The sequence below is a fragment of the Echeneis naucrates genome, chromosome 22, assembly GCF_900963305.1.
Source record: "Echeneis naucrates chromosome 22, fEcheNa1.1, whole genome shotgun sequence".
In the NCBI taxonomy this organism is placed as follows: Eukaryota; Metazoa; Chordata; class Actinopteri; order Carangiformes; family Echeneidae; genus Echeneis; species Echeneis naucrates.
Genome location: NC_042532.1, coordinates 3,867,042 through 3,886,959, shown reverse-complemented (window position 1 = coordinate 3,886,959; position 19,918 = coordinate 3,867,042). Strand labels below are relative to the sequence as shown.

Sequence of the window (19,918 nt, the reverse complement as noted above, 5' to 3'; positions counted from 1 at the left end):
GTAATGGAAACAGCAGTAAAGTCGCTCTACGGGTCTGCAAGTGCTGTGCCGAAGCATAGCAACCAGGCGTGTATGTGATAATCAAATTTGAAAGTGTTGAACAAAATTGTGCCAGCTGAAAGCTGTTTGAGTAGGAGGCAGTTGTTTGTAGCGTAGTGCTGGTAGCCAAGTACAGTATATGGAGCAAAGGAAATAATTAAAGAAATTTGTGCACATATAATAATGCACAGAGACATTTAAGAGGTAGAAGTGAAATGTGTCATGACAATAAAAACAATATGAACATGATCTAAGCAGGAGTTTTCGACTTTCAGACTTGCAGATACTCAAGTACCTCCTGTCTGTCACACTTACACAAACATCTATGATGCAACTCAAGTAGACAAAAGCATACAGACTCATCAAGGGGAGACGATTCCATGGAATCTTGACTTATTCTTTGTCGATTCTCTGGCTCTTCCTCACCTAATTGATTCATCCCACACCATGACATCTCCCCAAGCCTGTGAGGTCAGATGCTGGGCATCTGCTGACATGTGTCACTGCCTGTAGGAAAGGACTGGTTGCTGCTGTACCTTCTCTCCTTATATTGACATTTTTAGTTTCTTCTTTTTCTTATTCATTGAGTGTGCTGTGAATAATTGGATGAGTTATCATATCATAAAAACTGTACTCAGGCAGTCAAATTCTCACTGACTTATACATTTAATCAGCATTGATCAATTGATATCCATATGCAATTCAGATGTCTTTTTCCAGAAGTTGGTGGATGAGAGGTAGAGTCCCTAACTCGATGCCTACAGGTATCCTAGTGAAGATGTTGAAGCGGGAGAAGAAAAGGACCCTGGATGCTGCTGCTCACTTCGCCAACATCGCCAATAGTGAGAGCTTGGCCTCCGCAAATGCATTGAGGTTGCAGTCAGTGCCACTGCAGAGGGAAATCAGCGCAGACACCATCTCAGCCAACCATGGGGGACATGAAGCACGAGCTTTTCAACACATGAAAAGAGGTAGAAAACTTTTTCTTTGTGCTTGTCTACACAAAACAATGCAATTTTAAAGATTTAAAATAACTTTAAAAATGCTGAGGATGAGGTAAGATATTAAAATACAAACTACAATAATAATGTAGAAACCAAGGCCACACTTTTTTTTTTTACTTGTAACTTACAACTTAGAGTACATAGCCCCATAGATGGTATTGACAAAGTTATCAAACTTTGCTTCCATCCCAAAGCCTCCATTATCTGGCTTCAGTCAAGCCCAGTTGGCAATCAGTTGGCGGGGTGGCATATAACCAGGACAGGTGGCCAGTCTATCACAGGGCTGGCACAAAAGCAATTTAGAGTCACCAGTTAATGTGCGATTGTGGTCAGGAACCAACCAATGGAGACAGAGGGAGAACTTGCAAACTCCATGCAGTAAGGCTTTGGGCCCCAGATTCAATTAAATTCTTATTAGAGCCTTTTTTCCCTACTGTCAGGACCATAAGTAGTCCACAAAAAATCAGTTCCCACCTTTAATCTCAGTGGCAAAATGAAAGGAATGGCCAGATAGTGTGTTTTGTTGAATCTTTTATCCGTGATGAACCCTGCCAGGGCAGCTGTGGCCTCTCCGTGTGAAGTTGGTGTGTTTGCAAGGGTTCCTTCCAACCTCCAAAACACATTTGTTTGAGGTACTGTAAAAGCTAAAGCTGCTCACTTCTACTGAATAATAATGGGGAAAAACGTTATTAAGTAGTGGACAAATAAAATCGAAGAAGCACAGATGCTGAATGTATTAAACATGACAGTCAAACATACTATGGTGGAAGAGGCAATGACTCTCTGATGAATTAGGTGCTAAGAGCTGTGAGTGATCTCTCTTGATTGGAATGTGGGCAGCTCATTGTGGCCAGAGCTGATTTTCAGTGTGTCTGCTGAGGTTGCCTGTCGGGTATGACAAATCCTTTATTTCTGGATTTTACTGTACAACCGTCTGATGTCCCATAGCCCCCAGACTTGCTTATTTTGAAACAATGTCTTCAATGGGATTGCATGTATTGAGAAGTTTCCTTTGGAGGTCATTCAAGTGGTCCAGTGCAGTTTTGTCAGCAAAGCAACATTAGACAGTACAGCACATTAAACCTGTAATTTGTTGCTGATGAAAAGCTGATGAGTTTAAAACCTGTAATACTCACTGGAACATGAAGCAGGGAACAGGAGCCAAGAATGCTGAAATGTAAACACATGAGACACTGTTCAGACGTGAGAGGGATAACAAAGCTGGATTCACTACATTTGAGAAAATTTGAGTTTAAATGTAGAGGCAGCAACCCCGCATTCAATGAAAAGGTTAATACCTAATTTGTTAAACCCTTTTACTGTAAGACTAGAATATATTTCTTATATAGGTAAACATGCTGCAGGATATTTATGTGTCTTTTATATACACAGGGAAACATGAAAATTAAAAATGTGATCTAATTAAAGAGAGGTCTGTTTTTCATAGTTCCAGTAACTGGCACATTACTGTTTCATGTGGTCTTGAACTGAGTGTCATCACAGTGTTGCAAATGGTAAGGTTATGTCCTTGGAGCTTTACCAATCTGCATCCAATGGTTTAGTTACAATAATGTCGCTAAACATAGAGACCTAGAGATAAAGTAATTAGCTGTAGAGACTTCAGACTGAAGTTTGCACTGGATGGTCAGTCAATATGTGACTTTTCAAGAGATGAACTGTGGTTGAAATGTCACGGGAATGTGGTGGTTGCTGAAAGTCAAGCCAATCAGGCTTTCAGCTATGGTCCCTAGCCAGCAGTAGCATTTATTTGGCTTTTCCTGTTTAAAACGTTTTCCTGTAAACGGAGCCTTAAGTGTGATGATAAACCTGACCCCTTATAACAAGTCTGGTCATACCCATCAGACACAGTTGTATTAGCCAGCAACTCATCAAGTGAGACTGTGCTAACCACAGCTCCCTCATCCTCTTTGACATTTGTGTGTAATGGTGCCCAGGGTGGTAATAAGGCCAGTGAAGAGGTAATTGCAAACAGGGCCTGTGAAAGAATATTCTCTTCAAAAACAAGCACATTTTTGAACTCAGTCCAGTCAGGGTTTACAGAGCGACTCAGTCATTCATCGAAGGGGACAATGAGATCCAGTGTGATGAGTGGCTGCAAAGCTGCGGTTTTACAAATTACTAATGAATGATGTACCACATGTCTCTGAGATGGGTATGTGAGTTAATGTGATGAACCAGATGACCATGTCTGCTTCTCGAGGATTGGTTTTCACCTTACAGTTGATCTTTTTGGATTTGTTTTTATTATTTCATGGGTTCCACTTCCACTTGGTTGGCTTGGGCTATGAAGACATCCATAGCTTCACAACCACGCAGACCAGACAGAAAGACAGCAGTTTTTATGCATGATGTACACATGTACACAGATGCCTTGCTAAATATTCACTGAACTGAATTTATGGTAAGATCATAAACATTTAACTTTGTAGAAAAGAATGTTTTAGTTGGTCAAGTTACCCGAACATGCCACATAGATTCTCATACTATGTCCAAATATTGAAATCAAATCAAATCAAATCAAGTCAAATTTATTTATATAGCACCAAATCATAGCAAAGTTGCATCGAGGCACTTTACACATAGAGCAAGTCTAGACCAAACTCTTTATGGAGTTGTTAAAGAGACCCAACATATCCCTTCAATAGCAAACACTTGATGACAGTAGCAAGGAAAAACTTCCTTTAAGAGGCAGAAACCTCTGGCAGAACCAGGCTCAGGGAGGGCAGCCATCTGTCTCGAATGGTTGGGTGGAGAGAGGGAGAGATGGGGGCAGTCAGAGACACAGTGAGAGCAAGTGTGAAGGACAGGGGGTGAATAGCTGGAGTCTCTGGCAATGTTTGTTTTTTTATATATGTATTTAAGCTTTCTTTCCAGGCTAAGTAGAATTCATCTGTATCACTTCCTTTTCAATGTTTGTGGCATTTGCTTTAATGTGCAAATTTGAAGGCTGTAAACAAGGTACAAGCTTCCTCTGTGTCATTATTTCTTTTTCAGAGGAGCAACAGAATCATGATTTGATATATTAGATATTGATACAAGTATTACATGTAAAGTATCTAACTGCTTCAAAGTAGGACGAGACGGCACAGGTCATTTCTGTCATCTTAAGGATATGAATACTTGATTGACTGAAAGTTACTTTTGGCAAGAACACCAACAAAGTCAGTAATATAACACTGACATGTTCACTGCTGTTCCCTCCCACATTTGTTCACAGGTTATTATTTGTAATAGCTTACAAATAAGAAAACAACTTTTGACCTGGGGGAAAATAGGCCCATAAATTATCTTAACGTGGCGATAACTGTTCAGTCCACATCATAGTTTACAGACCATGATCCAGATTTTTAGTTCGGATGTGGACACTGAAGAGCTGACAAGACTTTGCCCTTTCTTCTTTTAAATCTCATAACATTTCTTTGAGCTTCAGGACTTCTCACTCACTTTGAGTCTTTCTTAGATTCTGTGTTAAAGGAGATGTTGCAGGTAATAAGCAGTTTAGCAATCAGAACACACTGACTTTGACCTCTGTTTAGTCGTCTCTATCACAACAATACAAAATCGTCTTCACCAGGATGCTTTCAAGCATCGGTACAGCAGTTTTATAGAATTTTTTTTCCAATATATAGAAAATCTGTCACTGTTTAGTTGGATTAATATCAAAGACGCTGTGAACCACAGAAACTGAGAAATTAAGCAAAAGAAATTCAATTTAGAAACTACATTGGCTTAAGAAACTGGTCAGAGTAAAAGAAAATCCCATTGATGTGTAAGACTTTGAGCGAAGCAATTCCATCAGCAGAGGCTTCTAAAGTCATTGTCAACATGTGTGGGCCCCTGGAATCAAACTGAGTTTTGTCTGAAAGAGATGTTAAAGTTAAAGTTTGACAACAGAGATCATCTCTTTCTTGGGAAAATAGCAGGATAGTGGTTAGAGCTGTTGCCCCACAATAAGAAGGTGGTGGGTTCAGTTCCTGGCCTGGGGCCTTTCTGTGAGGAGTTTGCATGTTCTCTGTGCCTGTGTGGGTGTTTCCTCCACATGCTTCAGTTACCTCCCACCGTCCAAAGACATCATGTTTGGGTTAACTGGTGACTCTAAGTTGTCTGTAGGTCTGAGTGTGAGTGGTTGTTGGTCTCTGTCTGTCTCTGTGTGTTGGCCCTGTGATGGACTGGTGACCTGTCCAGGGTGACCCCGCCCTCACCCAGAGTGAGCTGGGATTGGCTCCAGCAGCCCCCATGACCCTGAAAGAGATAAGCGGTAGAATATGAATGAATGAATGAATGAATGAATGAATTCCTCCTCAGTGTAATGCAGGCCAGGGTGTCAGTACACCGATTGTTCGCATTGTGACTCACTGACCCTTAAAGTGAGTAAATCACTCGAGTGCTCACCTTTGCTGTACTTGCTTTACCTGTTAAATTTTGGCTCCTCTTTTCCCACAAACGTAATAACACACAAGGCAAACACTTCAGTATTTTATTGTAGTTCAGTTGTTGGTTGTTGGTTTTGGAGCTGAGTTTGTAACATGTAAGCGTTAGACTGGAAGATTTTGTAGGTCATGCTCTAAGTTCTTGAGAAAAATGTAAGATAATCAGCTTCACAAGATCCAATATTATTTTGGGGTATGAAGAGAGATACTGTTAACACATGACATCACTCTTACACCAGACTACACAATTACTACATTTTGTACTTTTGCCAACAATATTGGTGGTGTATATTATTGTCCAACTTTTTGTGGAAAACTTGCCACCGTTACAGAAAAGTTCCCATATCCTTTGGTCCCTTGCTGGCAGTTACATGTCCACTCTGGAATGTTCATCCACTTTTCTCATACTTCATGAGTAATTTTTGTCTCTTTCTGCTCTGTTGGCAACCAAGATTGTGAGCACCCTTCCAGCTCCATCAGCTGGTTACCAGAAGGGGAAGCTTGATGTTGTCCAGAGAGGATCTACACTTTGGGAAGTAAAAGCTTTTAAAAACATGCGGAGCAGTTCATGAGATTAGAGAAGATCAGGGTTTAGCGTGTCTGACTTTCACTGTCCAAAATCCTGAAGCACACCTGGTGTCAGGGTTCTTGTCAAGATCACCACATAATTGTGTTGTCTAAGAGCCCATTGCATTCATTACATATTGAATTTATCTTAAATTCATTTAATGTTTAAATTATTAAGAAAAGAAAACTGGCACAGTTCTTATAACACTATATTATGTGTCAGATGTTTCACATCTGGAGCCCCGATTTTCAGTGACCCACTTGGAGAGGCATAACCAAACTATATGTGCATTAGATCATTGTTCTTTAGCCTGCCCTAATTCAAGACAAATGCAATGCACTTATCATTTCCTCCATGGGTCACTGAATGTTTATGTATGTTTTAATTCAGGTTCAAACTGGGGAGTCTATTGATGTGGCCAACAAACTCTATGGTTACAGGAGGGTATTTGCTTTCCCCTGAAGATTAACTGCAAATTTAATGATGATGACCTTTCCATGGAAAACATTCATGCTTACTAAATGGCGTATAATTGACTCTTTCCTTAGTACATCTTTCTATACTGAGCTTTTTTTTTTTTTTTTTTGCTGAACAAAATAAAATGAGGCTTTTTATAGTTCCTGATGGACACTGTTTCCATACAGTGCAAAATTTTGATTTCCTCATAGCATTAGATTTGAACTATGTGTCTTTAAATTGATTGCTCTCTGTCTGTCTCTGTAAGTTACCTGTGTGTTTTTCTGACGCAGATTTTTCGTCTACCTTCACGGGTACCGATGTACAGTGTCCTCTGTCTGTGTTTCTCAGGATCATTTTTCTAGTTTGAAGAGATGGCTAGTGAATGGAGAAAGTGTTCCTGTTGTAATTCAGGTTGGTGACTATATCCTGAAAAGCGGCTTGAGACTTACAGGGAATTAGATCTTAATGTAAATCCTGCTAGTAGGTAATGAGATGCTGATGATTCTACCAGGCCCTCCACACACTTCTGTCATCTTACCAAAGGCCTGGGACTCTGTAGACTACAGGAGATCAAAGAGCCAGAATTGGACCTAGAAATATAACTCTATTACCATCAACCAAAATACTTCTAACTTCTAATACTTCTAATGACAGTGTAACAAATTTAGACTACCTGTGAAGCTCCGGTTGCTTCCAAGCTACGTCCCCTTTTTTACTGGCCACTGTCTTCTTTGAAAAGTAGATTAGGCTTTGTCCAAGTTGCCATATTTGTCAGAAAGTGATTTTTGTCTGGACTGCAGTGGTGGGGCCAACTCTATGTTATGCATATCTGTGACTTACCGGCTAACTGAGTATGGATCACTGACTATTAAGTTACAGGATTGGTCAGCTGGCAACCAATACCACAATGGACTTTCACCACGTCATGGCTGTTGCTGTTTCAAAAAGAATTGACACAAAGAGTTTCTATTGGAGGAGCATTTACATCCAGACAGTCACTGGGATTGGCTCCAGCACTCCCCCGCAACCCGGAAGCAGATAAGCGTGTGAACATGAATGAATGAATTTTACAGTACGTCTTTAAATTCATGCTACCGTTGATGTAATGCATCTCCCCGACAACTGCACCACCACCATGCTTTTCTGCAGGTACCAAACTGTTTTCTGTGAACTCCTGGCCCTTGTATCGCCATACAGTTTGGAACAGATCAGTGCCAGAAAGATTTATCTCTGTCTCTTCCCTCCAAAAGATGGAGTCCTAATCTTCACATTTTTCAACATGAGCCTTGGCAAAAGCTAGACAGTCTTTTTTGCTCTTGGGCTACAGCTGTAAATTGTGTCACAGAGATAGGAGGAGAGATGGGGAGATTCTAACACATAAAAGAATCTGGGTGACACTAATCTAGATAAAAAAAAATGCAGAGGATTGGCTAAATTGACAACACTGTCTGTAAACACCTAATGATGACATGATGGCAATATAAACTCATTTGTTTTGAAAGAGCACTGTGGTCCATCCAACACTTAACTGGCTAGCCAATGTTGTAATTGGAGCACACAGTCAGCCAATCACAGACATCTGCATTTCTTAAGCTAGCCTTGCTATGCAATCGAGTCATACATCATTTTGATGCTATTTCATTTCTAAAATTTGTTGAAACAGCAGCAATATTATCAACACATACCTCTCCAGTAAAACCTCTGTGGTTTGTCAGCATGGAAAAAAAGAATTAGGAAAGTTGGACTACGGTCCATGTGATTTCACTATCCCACAGATGATTTTAGTACAACATAATATGATGTCATATCACTCTTAGATATTTCTGGAATGTGGTTGTTCTTTACTCTCATATTGAATGAAGAAACCCTCAAGCTGATTCGGTGAGGTTGGCTCTTGCGACATATGCCTGTGGGATGTGTGCTGGTTTTAATCAGGACTTTCCAAAAATAAAGAAATTAAATTCCAAAACTATCCTACAATTCTTCTCAGATGAGTTACTGTCCTGTGTATGTCTTCAGTTAGAGGAGCTTTGTCACATATGCTCCTAACAAGAGTGAATTCATTGGAGGTTTTTGTGAAGTTTTGGGTTTTTACTCACACAGAAAGAGCAAAATCATGCTGGCCTGTATTCTAAGATTAGCTAATATGCACTCCAGTGGAGTCTTGCATTCTGGAAAAGCTGTTAGTTTGTTGAAAATCCAAAATTTCACAATTCCCCACAATTACTTGTTATTTGTACTGAATTTTATCACACAAGAGAGAGTTGGATCTGTGTTGGATGGATCTGTGGTTTTTCTGTGAGCTAAATGCACTCACTTCTAAGAGTCAGTGGAACTACATTTCAACCATGTTTTTTTTTTTTTTTTAAGTAAATTAAAGTTGTCAGACAATAACACAAACAAATAAACAAATAATCATGCAGCAGTCTTTAATAATTAACTGCCAATTTTGAACTCCTGCGAGCTCAACACAGAAGCAGACAAGACACAAAGCATTATCATTTTGACATTATGTCACTAAAATTCCTCACAATAAAAAGTCCCTCTTGTTTTCATGTCTCTGTCTCTGCCTTGGAGTTTGAACTTCTGAGTTTGAGTTTTTGTCTGTTTGCTCCCAGTAACTTCAATTAACTGACTAAAACATAACGTCCAGTGAAAATGAAAAAACACATGGTAAAATTGCTTTGCTTGCACATTAACCCCACGAATTAATAACAATCAGCAGCATTACTAGCAACTGCCTTCCAGTTACAATCAGTGAGCAGGGTCTTGCACCATTATTACAGGCTGTAAATGTTCTTTGGTGTTATTACTATGTTATTATTTTCAAATTAATTTAAATCCAATATTCACTGGTAAAAAGAAACAATATTTTTATTTCTTTAAACCAGATGTGCAGAATTTCAATAAAGATGCTCATTAAATAATACGACTGGCTTATAAAAATAAAATTCAACAGTCAGCAGGATGTTTTTCCCAAAATGATGTTTCCTTACATTTGGCAACTTGCCACATAGGGGGGCATTAACTCAGCTATCCTGACATGTTTACAACTGATGATTATGTTTGTGTTTATTTGTCTCCAAACCTTGAATGGCAGGCTAATAGTCATACAGTTTTGTAATTAATAATAGGCAGGAGGTCAACTGAGTCTGTGGGACTCTGGCTCACATCTGGCTGCCAGATTGGAGTTAAGTACCTGTGGATATGGGAACCTAGACCTGACACAATTTCCCATACTTAGTACATTTCTATCAGTGCTATGACAGGGACAAAGTCTTGAATAGGATGGTCATCTGTATGGTAGAAGTTATTTTATCATGGACCCGTTGATATGAAGACTACTTCAATTATTTGATGTTTCTTCCTTCAGGTCCACAGCTGTCTATGGGAAAGCAAGAGGCTTATGAGACTTTCATAAGAGACCATGAGGACTATCCGACCATTGAAGACAACAAGAACATACTCAGGGAGAGGTTGGTGACCAGTAGGACAAGTTGTGAGACAATTATTTTACATTGTGATATTGCCCTTTTGTCATTTAAACATACGCAATAGAATTATGTGCTTTTTTTAGTTTTAGGCCACAACCTACTTTCACACAAAATCTTTTCATTGAATAAATAATTCTACAGCTATGTTTATCATTGAAATTAATGACAACAACTAAAACAGATGTTAATTTTTTTTTTTTTTTTTGCGTAAAAGATGCTGTATTTCATTGAAAGCTCTGTATAAAGGCAGAATGTACTGCCCCTTGGCCATTGGCACCATACAGCTGACAGCATCTGGTTTTGACTAGGATTATTAGCACCTGCAGGGAATGTGATATTTTATAAATGTATTGTTTTTGTCTGGAATCAGAAAAACCTGTAAAACTTTCCTAAGTAATTCAGCAACAGCAATGTGTTATGCATCTGATGTTAGCATGTAATGCCTCACTTTTAAGTCTTTATAGCCTATAGAGCTTTTAATATTGCGCATGCTTTCACCATATTCACTTTATACAATGTTTTTTTAATGCTGCAATTAATGCATAAGATCTTGTGAACAGGTCAACTGAGGCTAAGAGACTTGGGGAGCAACTCATTGAAGCCAGGACTAAAGTCAGTAAGTTCTTTCCACAGGTCAAAGTAGCTTTGCCGGGTTCACATCACATTTAGGACCTGTAAGCATAGTCAGGTCTGTATGTCGCTGTCATAATAATGCCACTGGTAAATCAGCACTGCTGTGCTGAATGCTAATCTGTGCTCCCTGGGTCCCGGCAGACGCTAGCCAGTGTACCTGCCTGGAAAACATTCATGAACAGATCGCTGTCAGAGTTTCTTCTCCCTGGAGTGGAGAAATGTCGTTCAGCACATTCCACAATTTTTCCAGGACAGAGAGGCATTCTAATTTCCACCCACCTCGTCTTCCAACCTGTAGTTTTTATTAGACTGTCTCAGGCTGTTTTATGGCAATTCTTTAAGCGCACCCCTGTGCTCTTCTGGGTAATGTCCTTGACAGGTAGCCTTGTCATGCCAAAATAAGGCTGGGCATAAACCCAACGTTTACACCTTTGGTCCTAGGTTTCACTGGTCTGGTGTGTGTGTACATGTAGATAATAGTGTATATTAACACATTAACACAACTGTTAATTGCTTAGCCTATTATTTTGATGAACTATCATCCAGAGGGCCTCATCAGAGATTGAAAAGAGTCCACACTGATTTGAAGCTACATTATTCAGTAACACATGGCTAGTGAAAGACAATCCCTGTCACCAGCGTCATTAAGAGTGAGTTTTCTACACTTTAACTTGTATTATTAGGGCTCAATCTGGTTTGCATTTATAGTTGCAAGCCACATTCATGAATTTCCCTGGACTGTGTGTGTTTGTGACTCATTACACATGCCTCTGAAATGGCTAGGTTTAGCTCACACCAGTCCCTGGCATCATGGCTGCCTCAGATCACACTTGGTGGTTTGGTAGCATTTGCCTCTTGGCCTCATGAAAGCCAAAATACATTTATCACTGCTAGATTTTTTAATTTTTTTTTCTTCAGGCTCCCGTTAGCAGCTGACACAGTCATATCCTGCACATGTCAAACCTCACAGAAATCAGGAATGACAACATGTAGAATACTAGCAAGTCAAAATCAGTAATCACCGCTATGTTCAGAAACTGGATTTTGACTACTTTATCTAAGTTTTGTTTTGTTTTTTTGTGAGAAGTATTAAGCAAATTTTTCTTTTTATTCAAATATGGAAAAAAAATCCCCAAAAATCTCAATGCTGTCAAATATTATTACATTGTTAGGTGCATAGAGCTGCATTCTTCCAAGATGAGAGACAGTGTTTTTAGTGGAAGGTGGTTGCCTCTTCTGGCTGGAAAGTAGAACCATAATATTTAGTTCAGTGTCTTTCCTTGCCATCTTGGAAGACCCACATGGAAATTTTACACTATCTTTGTCTCATGGTTAATGTAGAACATGGAAACAGTTAGCATAATATAGACAGAAGCGTAATGCTGCTTTTTCTGATGGATATACCCAGTATGAGTGTCCGTAGCAGGAGCTAGAGGAGAGGCGGTAGCCCACGGAAACATCTGTGTATAAACAATTCCCTGGTATACAGTATAGTTCTTGGCTACAACACACAGCTTTGGAATCCACTCTCACTGGAGAAGCATACATTCTGAGCCCCTATGTCCAAAAAGTGCAAACATATATATTTATTCAGGAAGACCAGCGATGCAGATCTTCTACAGCATGAAAGGTGTAGGGCAGCTGAAAATGAGCAGCATCTCTTGATATTTCTGCCAGATGTGAATGGATTTATGTGGTAAAGTGAATAGAGCATCTGGTATCTGCTTTGGGACTGCCTTCCTCTCTTCACCTTTGCTGAAGTGACCCAAAGACCCAAGTATTTTTAAACAGATTACAAGGAAACTCAACCAGAGCCCATGGTGTATGTCATTTCCAAAAATATTTAAATCCAAAGGCAGATGTTGTCTTTTTAACCATCAGCCACTTGATTTATTCTAAACCTTCCAATGATGTACCTGCATCACACCATCAGCTGCCAAAAGAGTAGTTTATGAAATGTCATTCATCTCTCATCTTGGCATTGTCTGTGTAGCTGTACAGGATTTTCTCATTAGCGTGGGCACATAATGTTTCAGTTGTTCATGAGCGCTTGAATCGTTACCCAATTAGATATTGAGAAGCTGGGTAGCTTGTATGATGTTTGGATCTTAACTCACTGTGGTATTTGTGTGGCATATCACATTTAACCTCCATGCCACAAAAATCACCAAATATTTATTGAGGCTTGTAGCTTGAAACCAGTCCTTAAAGACGACAGCATGTCTCCTGATGATGTGGGGGGAAACCCTGCATTGGTTTGGAAGAGCTTGTACTGTTGAGCTCACTGCCTTGCCCTGGGAGAGATGGCAGAGCATCCAACTGTAATGAAGTATTGCAGTGAGCACACCACACACCATTATTACTTGACACGTATGCAAATTTATCTTAAAGGAATGTTTTGGTTGTTTTTTTTTTTGACAGTGAAGGTCCAAAATGCTGTTGACTTGAAATCTGTCTCGGCGGCTAATGGCCTCTAAAGACCAAAAATAGCGAGGGTTTGTCTTTATTGTTTGACTCTTCAATCATTGCACAGATGTGTATGACTTTAGACAAATGTCCAAGAAAAACAGCAGTAGAAAATTGTGCAGAATGCATCTGCATTACATTTTGTTACAGTAGAGCACTGAGGGTATCATTAAGTACAGTTGCCTTGAGAAGTTAACGAATGCATGCAAATTGACAAAACACAAACAAATTCAGGAAACGGCTTCATCAATTTGTCAACATATACACACAACTGCATACCACAATCAAAAAGACGAATGTGCTTTTGCTTTTTACATGTATTTTCTTAAGTTGCAGTGTGTTTCCTGGGCCATTTAGAGCTAATTTACTGTCATGATGCTTAATGCAAAATTACTAGGGGTGGTCTTCATACTGCTGTCATGTGCTCACTTCATAATTATAGTATAAACATCTCTTTATTTTTGTTGTAATGAAAAAGAGGACTATATGTCAATAAGTGGTGGCTTGTTTGTGAGGGCTGTGTCTGTCCAGAAGACGAGGGCTTCCTATCTGACCATGATTTAAAGCCACAGGGCATCTCACTTCATTTATATTCCCAGCAACCCAGCAAATTCACTTTGTATGATAACACGTGGTTTTCCAACTCTGATTCATACCCAATAGTAAGTGGAAAAGCACTGCTATCATGGATAAATTATGTCCTTGTGTGGGCCATTTATTACATTTCAGATCATCCATTCACATCTCCACTGGCAATGTTAACTCCAAACCCTAGTCTGCTTTTAAAAAATACATTAGCTGGCCTGTCTGTTGCATGGGCAAATTGCAAACTGATTTAAAACATTCAACAGTGGCACCTTGTGAGATGCTGTTAAACTGAGCCTGAAGTTTTTGATAATGTTATATGATACCCAGCTTTACTCAAGGTAATTTCAGCAGGACCGATGTTTGTCTTAAATGCTTTCTGTGTCTTCTCTGGCAAAGCAACAGCTCTAATCCAACTGTTATAGCAGCAAAGAGGTGTTGTATGAAAAGGTGTCTTCACATACCCAACTTTTCACAAAATGTGGCTTCAGCTACTGTTCTTATTTTTGGATTTCTATTTTTAGATTGGGCAGCTAGCATTAGCACTTCACAGCAAGAAGAGTCTGAGTATGAAGCCCCACCCAAAATTCTGTGCGGAGTTTGCATGTTCTTCCTGAGACTGCATGGGTTCCCTCAGGTTGTCCAGCGTCCTCCCACAGAGCAAAGACATTCACATTTGGTTTCTAAGTCGCCTTTATTGCAGATCTGTTAGTCTCTATATACAATAAGCCCGCTGTCCAGGGTGGACTGCACAGTGGCCCAATGTCAGCTGGGATTGGCTCCAAGTGACATCTATAAAAGTGGATGCAGTAGAGCTGTAAAGAGAAGCTGATGCTGAACGATCATCAGGGGGCAACTCCACTGGTTGTAAAATGAAGTCAGATTGTATTGACTATTTGGCCATGGGATGTAGCTCAGTGGTAGAGCTGCATGCATGCAGAGGCCCTGGGTTCAAACCCCAGCCACAACGCAAACAGTGGTCGTGATAAATGGGGAAACTTGGCACAGAAAGGGCATCTGACTTAAAATGTTGCCAGATCACTCATGCAAGTCAAAGAGCTGACTTGTTGTGGTGACCCTGAATAGGGAAAAGGCTGAAAGAGGGAATTGTATTGAAATCTTTGGGAAAATGTCCCTACTTCTAAACTAATCTATTCACTCAGAATTTTTTTTTCTAAATTTATGGTCTCAGTTTCTGGTTTCAAGTCTTATATAATGGAATATGATGTTGATTGTTAAATGATGGCCCCATGTAGAGGAACATAGACCATCAAGCAGGAAAGGAATTAGTGCATGGCTACTGTGTAAGTCAGATCAGCTCTCAATCATCCTCAGCTCCACATTCTCATCCAAGTGTGGTTTCAAAAAACAAGGTGGCAACAGTCAAATTATAAACTAGAGCCTTTGAAATGTCAGTTTTATGTCACTCAATGCCCCTTTTATCACTCAGTTGGCTTCATAATTGCTCTGTTCATTCACTCATCTCAATGTCTGACGCGTTATACATCCTAAATGATTCCATTAGTTTGATGTTTGGTGTACATAGAACTTGCCTCAGATATGGCTTGTACAAAATACTTTTGTGCATTTACTTAAAATCATTGCCACTGAAACACTGCATCACAAATGAAACATTGCTTCTACCCATTAGGGGAAGCGAGACAGATAGAATAAATCAGAGAAATCTGCTATAGAATATGCCTTTCCGATGTTAGTAGCAGAAGAGACAAAGTGAGAGTTGAGAGAGGAGAATGTTTGTGTGTCACTCAGCAGTGTGGCCTGTCTAAAGACAATGACATACTGTAACAACTCAAGTGGTAAGTTCATCCGTGAAAGACCTGCGAATTATGTAAGTGAAAATGGCAATGGTTGTTACTGAAAGACAGCTAACTCAAAATATCTCTAAGTAAAGATGATGACAGCTGTTTAGTTGTTCCATAGTTTTCTTTGTTCATTGGATAGTGTAAAATGGAGCTGTTAAAATATTTCATGAATGACTCATGGTGAACAAAAGACTTTAGGTTTAGGTCACTTAGAGAAAATGTAACAATCACATTTTGTCCACCAGAGAGCAATGTTTGATTTTTACATTTTACAATGTCCCTCTCAGCATGTTTCAAAAATACATCTCATTTCCATTTCATGGCAAAGATTTGATCAAGTGTATTTCTTATGTATATTTCTTGTTGAAAATGATTTTTGAAATAAAATATAATAAAATAAAATCCACACCCCTGTTTTTCAGATGAGTTGAAGAAGCAGCTGGAGATGCGGAGGAGACAGCGGGCAGCTCGTGGTAAGCTCCAGCTGACAGTGGATTTTACAACAACAAACCTTTAATCGTGTCTTTTTAGAAGAGCAGCAAGATACCCAAGTCCATCCACACCAACAGCTAAAGATGGATGGGTGTATGTAGAATCTGCCAAGCTCACAGTATCTGAGAGAATCCAGTCTACATCGGGACAGGAGGAACATAGATGTCACAAGGGGTGACTCTTTTGTCATGTTTTTGATACTGAACTCTCAGAACAGTATGGTAAACACTTTGCGGGTTCTCTTGAACTGTATGTGATGCAGTGCCCACTTCAAAGCCTTTGCAGTAGGCTTGTGACTGAAAGCTCAGTGACCAAGGTCTGGGCGGCACAACTCTGAAACTCCCTCATTTTGTCTTTTCTGACTGTTTTGATCAGTGACATAAATGCTTTGATGGGGAAATCTGGTTGTAAAGCATACAAACATATTTAGACGCCAAAGGCTTTTCTTGTTATTTTGAGCCCGGCATCAGAGAAGGTCTCACAGCAGCCTGGCAACTATTATCCTGGGCCAATATTTAAACGCTGTGTTAAGGAAATGCTCTCACATGTACACAACACAGGCATACTAGCTTCTGAACACAAACATGATTTTATCAATAATGTGTCCTCACAAATTTTTATCTGTCTTTAAGACTTTCCTTGCTTTGTGTGCACCCAATTTTACTGTAGGTGTGATGGGGAATTACACAGAGGCTGAGGAGGAGGTGGACTCTGTGGAAGAAAACCTGTGCAAACACATTGAGCAAGAGAGAAAGGCGTGAGTGAAATGAAAGTGCATTTTGTTGGAATACCTTAGCATGTTTTCATTGTTTCTCCCAAGACCCTGCTTAGATTGAAAAGACAAAGCAGATGCTGTGTAATGTGGACAATATCTCCTGTCAGTTACAAGAGCTCCATTGACCGGCTAAAAGCATTGAGGACAGAGATTGAGCACCTGCAGCTGTTGCTGGAGAGGGCAAAGGTCAAACTCCAGAGGGACTTCCATAAGTGGTGGAACCAGGAGACTTTTAGTGTGCAGGTGACTGGCCTTACCTTCCTCTATCAGTCAACATGACAGCACCACATTAAGCTTTGGTCACATGACAGAACTGCCAGGTAAGCACGTCAAAGATGTTCCTCACATGAGACAGGTAGGCTTCTGTGTTCATTTCTGTCTCTGTATTTATGGAGGTTTTCCTCAGCGATGGCCTCAATGGGCGTGTTAGCTTGTGTCGGATGATGTGCATGTGTCTCTAGCTTAGGAGGATTTTAAGGCACCAGTGTGACCCTTGCTACCTCTGTTCAACATCATGCTGAATGAGCCCTGGTGGGAAGATTGTAGGAGGCAAATACACAGAGACATATTTTTACAGAGTTCCATGTGACCCATTCAAGGGCCTGGGGAGCAGTTTAGAGGCAAGACAACAACAGCATCAATACACAGCTTCAGAAGTTCCAATCTTAACAAGGACAACATGTGCATGAAGCTTTACAGCACCATAGCGGGGGAGAAGTGAGTCAGTGTTTATTTCGGTCTGTAATAATAGTTTTGTGTTTGTGTTCAAATAGTAAAGAGGTTCATACAGTATGGTGACAGACAGTGTTTACAAAAGCTTCCACAGAGATGAGTTGAATGCTCACAAATTATGAATAATGCTGGTTTAGAGAGAACTAGGTCTTGCATGCGTTTCTTGGCCCCAATGGCTGCTGTGCACATCTGAGAACGCCACCACAAAAAAGATGCTAAGCAGCAACATCTGACCAGCAGACACTGTAAGCTCCCCTCTTCTGAAGGTTCTTTCTTATGAATGGAGAACAATATCACATCTGAGCAACGGGAATATGTAACTCAATGACAAAGAGGACGTCTGACAGACGTGCAGGTTTTGATCTTACCAGTAGGAAGCAGCCTTTTTGCCTCTCCAGTACATATATAACAGACTTAGGCATTTATTGGTCTGTTTAGGACAAATGGCACATGTGTAAGGGATTAAAGTTTGTGTAATGGATTCAATTTTCACTTGGAGACACAATGGAGCAATGAGACACAAAATACCATAGGCTCTCTCATCCCTTAATCTGTGTTTTGGTGTTCATGTGTCTTTTTTTTTTTTTTTTTTTTAACTGATTATGACCAAGGCCCCAGAGACAGAGGCAGCCAGATGTCACTCGGGGTCACCAGGTGGAAACATGCAGCCATCCTCACCCAGCACTCCAGGATTATGGTGAGACATCTTCTCTGATTCATTTAAAAGATGACTCACTGTCCAACTGTCTATCCCTGCACCACTTATACTTACTTAAAAATGTAAATAAAAGTCCAAGTCCAAAGTTACAAAGTAACAAAAGCACCCTCCCATCACCATGACTCACTTCTGCTTAATTTGTTGCTTCTTTTTTTGTTTTGTTTGTTTTTTAACAATTTGTTCGAATTCCACTTAAATGTCCATCGACCTGCAGCTTGTGTTCGTGGAACAAATGTTAAAAGGTAATGGTGATATTACTTCCCGTCATTTTTGATTCATTCATTTAAGAAAAGATGATATGAGATAAAAATGTACCTTTGTTAATCCCTTAATCAGGAAAATTAAGTATGATAAAATAAAATAAAATGAAAAATACAAAATACCATAAATGCTATACATTGAAATCTTGTTCCATTTCTGTTGTACATATACAATATGTGAAGACCCAAGCTGAGCCCAAGTTGCCTTCACATTGCTTCATGGTTGGTTGTACTGCAGAAAGTGCTGAAGAATATGAAACAGTGAAAAATAATCCAGGCCATATGTCCCCAATTGTTTTTGCATCATTCTTTGATGGTTTGAATGGTATGACAGTGAAGCAATCTTTATTAATGTTCGACAAAAAATCTTTGGTTTATGCTAAGCGGCAGTGTCTCAGTGGGTTGGGAATGGCTTAGAGTCACTGGAGAGTCGCTGGTCACGTCCCAGCCCGGACGACGAAATGTGGAGTGTGGACTGGTGGATGGAGAGATGCCAGTCCTTCTCCAGGGAACCGCTTAGGTGCCCTTGAGCAAGGCATATATATATATATATACACACTGAGGGATTAAATTTTGTGTAAAATTCTGAGATACGTATATATACGTATCTCAGAGTGTAAATGTAATTTTGTTGTGTGTGAATTGGCCTCAGTGTGTCTACAAGGACAATAAAAGATTCTTCTTCTTTCTTTGTATGTCTTCATGAAATGCCTTCTTATCTCATAGTGCACCTGGTCTGTGCAGCACGTTCAGAGACCTACCAGCAGGCAGAAACCCGAATCCAGACTCCACCTCATCTGTTCACGATTCAAGGTTGGCCCATCTTCACTCAATCAGTCTTCCCTAAGTGTGACACTTCATCCTAATCATATTAAGAATGTAATTAATGTGCCTTTGTGAATTTCAGAAGCCTGAACCCCAGAGACATACCCCCCTTAACACCTGTCCCTGTGTGGCATGATACGTCGATGGATGGGAGAGTAACTGACTCCACTCCCTCACCTGAGTGGAGGTACATGAGGAGAGGGGCTTGCTGGATAGTAATAAATAGCATTGTTTTTATGTGTTACAGCAGCTTAAATGTCTCTCTCCATCCGTTCAGCATATTGAGCCTGCTCTGGAAATTCTATAACCAAGCTCTAAATTCTAGGAAATATTGCATTGGGCTTCCTTAAGATAAGACAATTCCTCTGCTGTATGAAAATATCTCGTGTGATTTCCAGATTTTGACAGTGTCGTTTTCTTTACTGCCATTATGGACTTACCAAGACCAAGTTTATTTAAATACTGTGCATGTTTGCATTTTTTCAAGTGGCTCACTAAATGCAAGCCAAGCCAGAAGCAGTTCCTATATGTTTGCAGTAGTCCTTAAATCTGTCCATACAGCTGCGCCATGTTTTTTCTCCATCTATAAATGGG

The 19,918-nt window shown here is 39.9% G+C and overlaps 1 protein-coding gene across 1 annotated transcript in view; it reads left to right on the top strand.

The window, feature by feature from the left end:
- Positions 1 to 19,918, top strand: part of kif6 (kinesin family member 6) — a 51,538-nt gene that overhangs the window by 30,183 nt on the left and 1,437 nt on the right. The window contains exons 13-19 of the mRNA XM_029494293.1: positions 804 to 1,010; positions 9,895 to 9,997; positions 10,576 to 10,631; positions 15,945 to 15,995; positions 16,684 to 16,771; positions 16,897 to 17,032; positions 18,133 to 18,218. Coding sequence (XP_029350153.1) covers positions 804 to 1,010; positions 9,895 to 9,997; positions 10,576 to 10,631; positions 15,945 to 15,995; positions 16,684 to 16,771; positions 16,897 to 17,032; positions 18,133 to 18,218 — 727 coding nt within the window. The remainder of the gene's footprint in view (positions 1 to 803; positions 1,011 to 9,894; positions 9,998 to 10,575; positions 10,632 to 15,944; positions 15,996 to 16,683; positions 16,772 to 16,896; positions 17,033 to 18,132; positions 18,219 to 19,918) is intronic.